Source organism: Durio zibethinus, chromosome 20 (assembly GCF_047325235.1).
Source record: "Durio zibethinus cultivar Kanyao isolate XHJ-2024 chromosome 20, ASM4732523v1, whole genome shotgun sequence".
NCBI classification, from domain to species: Eukaryota; Viridiplantae; Streptophyta; class Magnoliopsida; order Malvales; family Malvaceae; genus Durio; species Durio zibethinus.
Window position 1 is genome coordinate 10,203,171 of NC_143181.1, and position 11,989 is coordinate 10,215,159.

Genomic DNA, 11,989 nt, shown 5'->3' on the forward strand with positions numbered 1-11,989 from the left:
GGCTATCTTGGCTGAAGGAAAAAATTAGCCATGAACTTCTGCACTAAATCATTCTAAGTGGTGATGAAATTTGGTGGCATCAAGACTAACCAACTTTTGGCTCTATCTCAAAAGGAAAATGGAAATAATCTAAGCTTAATGGCATCATTAGTAACACCATTCTATTTAAATGTATCATAAATCTCTAAAACATCTCAAAGATGAGCATTTGAATCTTCACTTGAATGTCCACTAAATTGCACTGATTGCTGTATCATCTGGATGATTGCAATTATAATCTTAAAATTATTGGCTTGAATCGCTAGCCTCCTAATACTAGACTGAAAACCATGAAGATTCGGCATAGCATAATCTTTAAGGATTAGTGCTTTGCTCGACCATAGTGATGGTAGGATTGGTTTGTCTTTTCTTCCTAATCCTCCTACGAGTAACTTCAAGCTCAAGATCTAAAAGGATCAACTCAAAATTGCTAACAAAATGCATACATGGCCCTTAAAAACACTAAACCTAGTAAACCACTATAAAAATAAAACTCTAAGTATGTACACCTAGAAACAAAACAAATCTAATTTCTAGCCTACGGTATATACATTAAAGTGAACCAATCTATAATAGAGTATGGCAAAAGTTGATATTAACCTAGGACTACTTAGACCTAATCCTAGGCAATAATGCCAAAAACTTGATTAGGAAAACTGCAAGTGCATAGGCCATTGAAGTAATAGTAGAGACTATGAAAGTCTAGATGTCAATCCCACAGAGATAAGGTTGAACTTCCTAAGCTAAGTACCTTTTATCCACATACCTTTCTATAGTTAGCTCAATCAACAAATGAACATGAAAGTTAACTAAAAAAAAAATCAACCAAAGCATGTAACACAAATATAGTATGGTGTAAAATTGCAAAATGTAAACTAAGTAAAATAAAGTTAAAAACAGTAGGTAAATTGAAATGTAATCAACTAAACATGATTTAAAGTAAAAACATATTTGAAATGCAAGCAATAAAAAAATTGAAAAATCTAAGCTAGAACATGAAAATCGAAAGTATAGCAAAATCTAAAAACAGAATTTGAAACTACCATTCTAGCTCTAAATGATGCAAACTCAAGTTAACATGAACTAAAAAGTTAAAGTTTGACTAAGGAACAATATAAGAAGTAAAGAGAAAATAAAAAATTTTAGAAAAGTCACATGAAGGAATTAAAAAATAAACCAAATAGTAGTTGTGTTAAAATAGAATTTTAACAATTCATAAACTAAAAATATAGATTTAAAAATTTCAAATGAACATGAGCTTAAACTGAACTAAAACAAGATCAAACAACAAATTTACTACAGATTTCAACAAAAAATTCACAACAAAATAAAGTAAAAGTGGCTCAACCAGCTAGCAAACTAAACAACACTTACAAACATAGAAAACAGAACATGCACTACAAATGTGATCAAAATAGCAATGAAATGTAAAGAAATAAACTAGATCAAGTATGAATCAACAAGTAAACAAGTAAAACTAAGGATTTAGAGTGAAAAGAAACCAAACAACTCACCAAGGAGAGAGTAGTTCCATGCCAAACTTGGTTGATCACATTTGACCTGCACTTGTCATCTGCATTTAGATGAATATTCCAATCTTGATCTGGAATGTTGTGGTGCGAGTTTGAAGCTAAATTTTTAATATGTCGTAGATAATTAAATTAGGAAACTATGAAAAATAATTGAAAAAACAAGAAACATTTGAATGAGATATCATCAAAAAATTACAAGTAGGCCAGAACTGGCAAATTCAAAAACAAATTTGAGTATCAACAAAAAATCAGTAGATTTGAGCTAGAAATCAATAACATTTGCAAGTTTCATTGCCAAAATCATAAAAAAAACACTGAAGAATACTTGAGGAAATATAAAAGTGCAATCAAAATCAATAGAAAGACATGAAGATCAAGGGTTGTTTGATTGCTAAGAAAATAAAATGTAGTAAAGAAAAATATAGAAATTAAAGGAAAAGAAAAATATAATCCTAAGCTAAAGTCTCTCTAAAATGGCTAGCTTCACTCCTATTTATAGGCGTGTGAGTGGTGAATGAAGCCCTAAAAAATCACTTTAGAAGATCTACAATGAGGTGATTTTCTAAAGACTTTTTTTCTCTTTACTTTTGCACTTGGTGCTTGGTTGTTTAGCTTTTCCTTCAACACTTTGTTAGCTTTTTTTGGACATGTAATGGGTGGTCTAATAAGTCAATTTAATGACCAATCAAAGCTCTTGAAAGTGCCATATCAGCCCCTTTAATTGGTGCTCTTGAACCAGCTTGAAACACTTTGAAATTTTAGTGCTCCTTCCAAGCACCATACACCAAATGCCCATCACCAACTTTTCTTTGCTTCATTCATTTTTTTCTTGCATAAATTGCAAACATTCTATGAATATTTTTATTACACATTTTACTAAAAAAAAAAAACCTATGAAAAAATAATAAAAAATAAAGTAAGAAAAGTCAAGAAAACTTCCTAAGTGTCAATGTTGCATATTGACACTAGTTCAGGCAAATTACATTATTTTGCATTAAAAATCTTCCAAAATGTATCCAATTTAACCAAATTTCTTTGTTTTCTCCATTTGTTCCTACACATGAGACAATTATGATTTTAGGAGTATTTTTGCTATGAAATTTTAAAACAAGGCTAAAATAATAGTTAAATTGCATAAAAATTAAGCATTAAGAAGCTAAAATTTTTAATGCAATCAACATCTCTATGGTCGACCTAAATCCATCTTCCATAAAAATCTTATGTGTGCAAAAAAAAAGCACTAATACCTCGAATGTCGGTAATGGACTAATCTATAGCTAGCTTATGATCATACAAGACTAAAAGAAGTCGTGCCTCTTGATCATCAATTAAAGATGCTGATATGATCATAGGCAAAGTGTCATCCTCACCTAAGTAAGCATACCTAAGGTGCGGCAGCAATGGTTTAAGCTCAAAACTAGTTGGTCCACCATAGAAGGTTTAATTACTCTAGAGAGAGTATCTGTGTCTACTAAAGGCTCAACATTAAGAGATGGTGCATATCGACCAGTATAAATCATCAAAATTGCATCATCATCATCATCCTTGCTCAAATCTGTATCCTCTACCTCATAATAAAAAAAGAATCCTTAAATTGCAAGATCGGATGCTCTAGGTGAAAAACATCATGGACCAAGCTATTGACTACCTCTACCTTAGAACATTCATCAAAATCATCCAGATACTTCAAAGCCTTAACAACATTAAACAAGACCTTCTGATCTTGTACTCACATAGTCAATTCACCCTTTTGCACATATATCAATGCCTTTCCAATGGCTAAAAATGGTCTCTCTAAAATAATTGAGATTTCACGATTCACCTCCATATCTAACACAATAAAATTAACAGGAAAAATAATTTTTTTTTACCCTAACCAAGACATCTTTTATTATTCTTTTAGGGTATTTCAGTGACCTATAGGCAAATTACAGACTAACTAAGGTGGGTTCGACCTCTTTTATGCTTAATTTTTGAAAAATAGACCAAAACATCAAGTTAATACTAGCACTTAGGTCACACAAAACTTTGTCAAAAGACATGCCATATATGACACAAAGAATGGTAAAGTTACTGGGATCTTTAAACTTAGTAGGTAGTCATCTTTGAATCACTGATGTACACTTACTGGTGAGCACAACTGTCTCATAGTCCTCAAGCTTCTTCTTATGAGAGATAATATCTTTTATAAATTTTGCATAGGTTGGCATATATTCAAATGCATTTGCAAATGGAATATTAATGTGCAGCTTTTTGAACACCTCAAGAAATTTAAAGAATTGCTTCTCTTTCTTTTACTTTTGAAACAAGTTAAGGAAAGGAATATAAAGCATAAATGGCTCAACTCTATGAGAAACAGGCCTAGATGAACTTAGCATTGCACTAGAAAATATCTGTGGTAATTATGTATGAACATGGACTACATTTTCATCATTCTTTTTGCCTTCATCACCATCATGAATTAGATTCCTATCAAGCTCATCATTATTAGACCTCTTATCTCCCTTATCCTAAAAACCTATTTGGATCGGTCATTAGCTATATGCTTCCATTCCTAAGGGTGATTGTTTTGCATTGCTCCTTCTATTTCTCTTAGGGTTAACCTCTGTGTTACTAGGTAAAGTGCCCTGGGGTTGGGTACTTAAAAGGGTAGCTAGTTAACCAGTTTGGGATTTTAAGTTCTTTATGGATGCAAATTAGTTCTAAAACATAGTATTTTGGGTCTGCATAAATAAAGGCTGAGTTCTAATAAAAGAACTTAAAAGATCATCGACTGACTTTTTATGTAAAAATGGCATAGATAGATATGAATGTGTGTAGTGCTATTTTGAAGACAGCTGCTAAAAAGGTGGCGACTGAAAGTCAAGTAGGTAAGGTAGTCTAGGAAACTGAACATGTTGTGGTAGTGGTGGTATCAGTGGTAATAGTGCTTGACTAGGTTGACAAAATGTGGGATGGTGGTTTTGCTACTAATTCCAAGAGAAAATAGGATTATTCCTCCAGCTTGGGTTGTATGTGGAAGAATAACGATTATTGAACTGCCTAGGGTTTTGTCCTATAAATGAAACTAACTCTAAATGGGTATTCAAACCCAGGTGTCCTACCCCACATGTCTTGCACATAATTACAGAATTATGGATATGAGTAAACCTGGAATGACTAGGACTAAGCTTTAAAGATGTAACCTTCAATGTAAAGACTACAGATTTGGCTACGGAATCTACCTTAGTACTAAACATTGTAAGCTCACTAAGCTTATAGACCCTCAAAGCTTTCTGAAGATGCTATCTCTCATCAGACCACTAACAAGTATTAGTTGCCATATCCTCAATTAGATCATAAGCTATGTCAAAAGTCTTACTCATTAAAGCACCTCCTGATGTAGCATCTAAAAGTTTCCTAGTATTAGGTACTAACCCATTACAAAAGATTTGAATCTTCAACCATTTTGATAGTCTATGGTGTAAACACTGCCTCAGGAGTTCTTTGTATCTCTTCCATGTCTCATACAAGATCTCTGAGTCGTGCTAGGCAAATGCAGTAATTTCATTCTGAAGCTTGGCCGTCTTGGCTGGGGGAAAAAATTTAGCCATGAAATTCTGTATTAAATCATCTAAGTGGTGATGGAATTTGGTGGCATCGAGGCTAATAAACTTTTAGATCTATCTCTAAGGGAAAATGGGAACAACATAGGCTTTATAAAAATGGCATCCTCAATAACACCATTATGTTTAAATGCATCAATATCTCCAAGAAATCCCAAAAATGAGCTTTTGGATCCTCACTCGAATGGCAACTAAATGGCACTGACTATTGTATCATTTGGATGATTGCAAGTTTAATCTCAAAATTATTGGCTTATATGGTTGACCTCCTAATTTGCCAACTCAGCTTAGTTTTTTGGTGCCTTTAATCCCAGCTGCCTTATTGCACTTTTGGTGTTCAATTCATACACCATGCATGAACCAGATGCAGGTAACAAAGATTTTTCCTTTATTAAGGAAGAGCAGCCTTGTTGTATTTATTCCTAATAAAAATGGAGAAAGAAAACACATCTTTGTTCTGTCCTATAGGACGATCATGTTTAAATAGCCTGCATTAGAACAAAACCACCTTTGAACTCTAAATTTTTTGCGGGTAAATGTTACAGCAGATCACCGTGTCATGCTGAAGCTTCATTCTTGCAAACCCTGACTAAGATTATTGAGGATCCCAAGGACCTTATGTTCTAGTCTAACCCCCTTTCACGCAAGGATGTCCCATGGCGTTGTCGTTTTCAGATAATTGTCTTGTAGCATGCTCCCCAACATTCATGTGTTTGAAATCAATTATACTTGATCTTGGAATGTACTTGAGATAGAAAAATGTAGGGGCCTATCACAATTTGTTCGAGTTTTCAGTAGAGAACAAGACCAAAATTTCCCAGAGCAATGGTTACATCAACTTTTTTTTTTTTTTTCAGGTTCTATTTTCTTTAGTTCATCCGTATTTTTTATGTTAACTTCTCTGTTGCTATTAACCATCTTCATCATCTTGCTATCAATTAAATTTTGGCTGTTAATTACTCTTATATCAATAAAGTTGTTCTGTTTGTTTTCTAATTTATCACTATCTTTTTTGTAAGTTCTCTATATTTTTTTATATTTAAGTTGTCAGAATTTAAATTTGATCACTGAAATTAAAGAATTTAGCATTCCACTAATAAGAAACAAAAAGTTTAGCACTCTACTAACGACTGCCAGCTTAAATCCTTATTATTCGGGAGCATTATCTATTAAGATTCTACAATTATATAATCACAACAATAAATTAGAATCCATCACTTGTGCAAGTGGGCTTCATCCAAACTTATCCATCGCATAATCCATGATTATGATTGGACAATTGGCCATTGACTATGATTTCTTTAAAACTGAGTTTTACAAAGGTACTGTAAACTACAGAAGCCAAAATTGATAGGTATATATTACATATGAGAATGCATTCAAAACTAACCATTTCTACATGTAGGTTGCCTGCCTACCGCTACCACGGCCCTGTATGCCGGTACTGGTTTTCTTCTATCTATTGTAATTTGTATGAAACAGAGTTGCTAATTAAGGTATATAAAGCCAGTCGTGTTGTTGTGTTGCAACCGATGATTTATCTTGCATTGAGGATCATCCTCAGCACACTTTTCATCTTCGGCCTTGCTTCTGGTGAAACACTAATACAAGCAATAGCAACTTTCAAGACAGCAAGCATCTGATTTCTGACCACTAGTGATGTTCTAATGATATTAAAATCAAGGATGTGATCTAGCTTATCGGGCCGCACTGAGTTACTTAATACCCACTTGGCTAACTCAGTTCCCTCACTTACTGCTGGTTTTCCTGTCAGCAATTCCAGCAGTACAACTCCAAAGCTATAAATATTCCCAGCCATTGTTACCCTCATTGTGTATGCATACTCTGCAAACCACCAAAATATGTGATGAAAGGTCTAGGACAAAAACTGAGAGTTCATATTTATATAGTTTAGAGATGGTTAAAGGAACTGACAATATCACAGAAACAAAAATATTAGTTCATTTTTTAGCTAAATCATATGCAACAATAATTGGTTAACAAGTCAGTTGATTCACTTAAAAATTTCCTATTGTAAGATCATGCATGTCTAGAGGCCAAAGTATATATATATATATATCATGCATGTCAAACTTTACCCGGAGGAATATAACCTACAGAACCAGCAACAGTGGAGAGGCTTCCAGTGCTCTTGGAAGGATTAATTACTTTAAAAAGCTCAATGTCTCCAACCTGTGGCTCCTTCAAAGACTTAAGCACGATGCTTCTGCTTGAAAGGTCAAGGAGGAGAATCGGACTTGAAGTGCATCCATGCAAAAAAGCAAGACCTTGAGCTACTCCAACTGCTATACTGTAACGACTTGCCCAATCCAAAGAATATTTCAAGCTGCCATGAAGAATATCATGGAGGGTGCCCTTTGGAGCAAATTCATAAAATAGATATGCACTATCAACTGTCAATACATAGGCCAAAGGAATCATGACATTTGAATTGCTTAGGTTCCCCAATACCTCTAGCTCTTGCACAAATTTGTCATGGCTGCCCAATTGGAATATCTTGTCACTCCAATTAAGCTTCTTGACGAAATAGCTTGCTCCTGATGGCATGATAGCCTTGTAATAGGTGGAAAATCTGGTTTTTAGCACAATGTTTGCTGGACTGGCAATCACTTCCATGGCCTTGGCGATGTCAATATTAGATTTATGGATTCCATTTGCTGTCAATAAGTTGCCTCGTATAACCTGAGGGGGAGAAAGAACTTCCCATGATTGTAATTGGTTATCATTAACCTTGTGAAAGCGTCTTGAGATCAATAGAAAAATAATTGCAACTACCCCTACAGCAAGAACAGCCGCTGCAAGTGTAATGACAATTGTCATAGCAACTGATTTTCTATTTTTACTTGATACTGGAGAAGAACTTTCTGCAGGACGAAGTTCTGGGTTTCCACTTTTATTGACTGAAACATGTTGATTGAACATAGGAAGAACTCCTGACAGCTGATTATTGGAAAGTATTAACAGTGTCAGTGAAGACAATTGAGCAAGGAAATCAGGAACTTCACCTGAGAAGTTATTGTTAGAGAGATCCAAAACCTCCAAATTATTCAGTCCAGAAAGAGTCCTTGGAATAGGTCCTTCGAAGAGGTTGGAGCTGAGATTCAAAGAAATCTGCAACTTCAGTGGCATAGAGGGGATCCTACCACGCAATTTATTTTCTCCAAGCTGGAGTTCTAAAAGATAATTCAACTTACTGATGTTATCAGGTATAGAACCAGTGAGATCATTGCCTTGCAAGTTCAGGCTAAGAAGCTTTCCACAATTTGAAATTGAAGAAGGTATGGTGCCATTTAGTGAATTCCAGCTGATATTAAGTATGGATAAGATATTTAATCCTCCAATCTGACCCGGGATATCACCACCAAGCTTGTTGAGTTGAAGTTTCAGAACCTGAAGATTTGTAAGATGACCTAACTCCACTGGCAATGTTCCATTCAGCTCATTATGAGCCAAGTTCAACAATGCCAATTTTGTGCAAGAACCAATTTCAGTTGGTATCATTCCGGTAAAGGTGTTGTTTTCCAACTCCAAATACATCAAATTCTGAAGCGATGCAAATCTTACTGAAGAGATTGGGCCACTGAGATTATTGCTACCCAACCTTAACCTGACCAAACTTGGAGATATGCTTTCAGGTATTGGTCCATGCAACTTGTTATAAGACAAATCCACAGTGTGCAAATTTGATGGCAATAAAAACTCCGATGGAATTTCCCCAGTTATTTCATTATAACTAAGATCTAAATTTTTGAGAAATTTTGTGATATTACTAGGAATTGAACCAACAAACTTGTTTTGATTGGCTGCGAACCGCTGCAGTTTTGTGATTCGTGAAAGGCCGACAGGGATTGCCCCATTCAATTGATTGGAAGATAGAATCAGGATTTGCAACCTCGTAAGGTTCCCAACAGATTCAGGAATAACTCCCGTAAGCATATTGCGACTAAGATCAATCAGGATCAAATTCCCATACGTCCCAATATCCATAGGTATAGAACCAGTGAAGTTATTAACAGAAAGCTCAAGTCGTTCCAAAACCCTGGATTTTCCGAGGCGGCTAGGAACAGAACCATTGAAATTATTGAAGATAAGGTTCAAATTTTTCAGTGCACTCAAATCATTCAACTGCGAATCAATATTTCCACTCAAATGATTGAAAGATAAATCAAGGGATTCCAGCCCAGGAAACTTTTGAAAAGTAGGCAAAGAACCAACCAACATGTTATTGCTAAAGTTCAAGCTCTTTAACTCATCAATCCCTCCACAACTATTGAAAAATTCAATTGGGATTGACGTCAAAGAGTTGTTGGAAAAATCAAGAGACTGCAAAGAATCAATATGGCAAAGCATGGGTAGAAAGCTAGAATTAGAGAGACCAAACCCGGATAAAGAAAGGGAGACTACGGAGTTGTTGAGGGTGCTGTTGCATGTAACTCCTTTCCATTGGCATACGTTTGGTTCTTTTGCAGCATTCCATGGCGAATTTGAGATGTTAAGCTGCCGAGAAACATTGATCATTACGTCCGTCTGGTTTGAAGCTAGTTTACAGAAGACCAAAGGAAATATACAGAAGAAGATATATACCAGCAAATATATGCTGTGAATGCAACTCCTCATGTTAGCTGTATGGAAGACCATATTCCAAGCAGGCTCTGTTTTGCTTTGAGTTAAGTTGGGAAGTTGGGAGGAGAGGGGACAGAAGCGAAGGGAAAAGAACAGAGCAGAGAATAAAATGAGAACGGAATTCGAGTAACACAAGATAGGGAGAGATGTTGGGGGAGGGACGGGGGGATTTGCGATTTTCTACGTGGAAATTCATGGGAAAGTGGAGAAGGAAGAAACACGTTAGGCGTGTTGGGAGCGGAGTTGACTGCAAACAACATAAAAATTGACCGACTGACAATGGCTTTTTGGGAGCGGCAGCTATTATTTCTCTTTACCCTTTTTTTACGTCTTTTACTCACTCGTTTATACTCTCATAAGATTGGTCTTTCTATGCCAAGGAATCCACATTAGCGATAAGAAGGAAGTGCCAAAATTTTGAAATTTTAGGTTTTATTAAGTATATGGATTTTTTTTAATTAAGTTATAATTTATTAATTAATTATTTAATTAATTATATAAATATAATATTTGATTATGAATATAATTAAAAAGATTGATCTTTCCATCAACTTAAATAATTCTCTTGTAAAGAGAAATTGATTGTTTAATAGTAAGTGAGAAAAAACTAGCGAATTCAGATGATGAATCATGAGTGGAAAGCAAACGATTCAAAGTCTTTGTGTGCGGGGGTCCCCTGGCGGAGAAGAGCTTTGAATGCAATTTGAACACGCGTTTTAAAGACTTCTAGTTTTGGAGTCTTGGTTACGGTCCAAACCAAGAGCGAAGTGGACGCAAACGCGTGGTTTCATGTTGGATTTCGGTACCGATTATTTCGCTATGGATTATTATTTTAGGTTCAAGGAAATTAAGTTAATTTGGGATTTTAGCCATTTCAAATTCAATCATTTTAAAATATAGATTATTTTGAATTTAATTATTTTAAGTTTGAGATATTTTAAATTCAAAATATTTAAAAATCATGCAAAAATGATAGTATGTAAAATACTTGTTATTTTTAAAATATTCATATTTGAATTCAATTATCAAATACAATATTCATATTATATTCAAACTAGTTTAACAATTCCCTATTAAAGCCCAATTAAAATCTGCAAAAATTTATTTAGTTAAAAATTTTATAGGTATCCATTACAAAAAGCCAATTCAATCCAAGTTCAATAATAAAAAATATAAAAAATAAAATCAATTTTTTATATTTTGATTAATCAAAAATAAATTAATAAATTTAAAAATAAATTTTATATTTGAATAATTTATAAATTTTAAGAAATAATTAGTCATGTAAAAGTAATATATTAAAAATAATATAAATATTAATTAAATATAAAAAAGTTATTATTTGTAATCAATTTCAATTAACCAATACTCTAAGCTTATTACCCATACCTTATCTAAACTCATTTATAAGGTACCCTAATCTTATTTAAATGGATCAAGTAGTACCCAACACTTATTTATACCATACTTATTGCCATCGTTAGGATTATTTAGGTTTATTGAGTTCAAATCATCTTTAGGGTTATTACGGGTCAGGTCATATTAGGTTTAAGTTATTAACTTTTAAAATTAAATCAATTTCACTCTTAAATGAGTTGTTTAAATAAAGTCAAATTTTATCAAATATAATTAGATTATTCAAAGTTTTCAATTTTAATTTTTCATATCATAAAAAGTTATAAAAATTTGATAATCAAATACCTAATTTCTATTTTCATAGAAAAAACCTTTTCCATAAATTAAGCCAAACATCCTCCAAAAAGTTAGAAAGTTACAAGGTCTAAAGAATACAAACAATGTGAACTCTGTAGTTGAAATTGAAATCCTCTTGTATCCTTCTTTTATGCACTTTAGTTGAACAAAATGGAATATTCAATATCAATATAAAAACGGTTTCAAGGAATGTTACTTATGCTATTATTTCTAAGGCTTATTTCACCCTTATTGATAATGGTATGCGAAAAAGGCTAAATAAAAAAACCTCCAAAATACAACGAAAGCTTGTTTGAATCATCTTGCACTAGTGAAATTAAGCCATTAAAAGCCCCTTGATGAGAGACAAAAATGCCTTCTTTTTACCAAGACTTTTTACAACAAATAATGCCAAAAAAATCTTTTATTTGTGAAAAGAAAAAAAGGAGAAAAGAGAAAGAATTCTAAAATTTTAAA

The 11,989-nt window shown here is 33.6% G+C and overlaps 1 protein-coding gene and 1 non-coding gene across 3 annotated transcripts; one reads left to right on the plus strand and one right to left on the minus strand.

The window, feature by feature from the left end:
* The first annotated feature begins 5,024 nt into the window (after positions 1-5,024).
* On the plus strand, positions 5,025-5,131 carry LOC149513102 (small nucleolar RNA R71). The gene has a single exon (XR_016330876.1). It is a non-coding gene; the product is annotated as a small nucleolar RNA R71 (small nucleolar RNA).
* Positions 5,132-6,408: 1,277 nt separating this feature from the next.
* LOC111315773 (uncharacterized) lies at positions 6,409-9,992 on the minus strand. 2 transcript variants are annotated; one of them, XM_022917775.2, is made up of 3 exons: positions 9,782-9,991; positions 7,276-9,694; positions 6,409-7,021 (listed from the first exon to the last, which is right to left on the minus strand). In XM_022917775.2, exons 1-3 carry the CDS (start codon positions 9,833-9,835, stop codon positions 6,714-6,716), a joined length of 2,781 nt encoding a protein of 926 aa, XP_022773510.1. In that variant the 5' UTR covers positions 9,836-9,991; the 3' UTR covers positions 6,409-6,713. The 2 variants fall into 2 exon arrangements, with proteins under 2 accessions (XP_022773510.1, XP_022773509.2); XM_022917774.2 differs by having other exon boundaries at positions 7,276-9,992.
* Between the last annotated feature and the right edge of the window lie 1,997 nt (positions 9,993-11,989).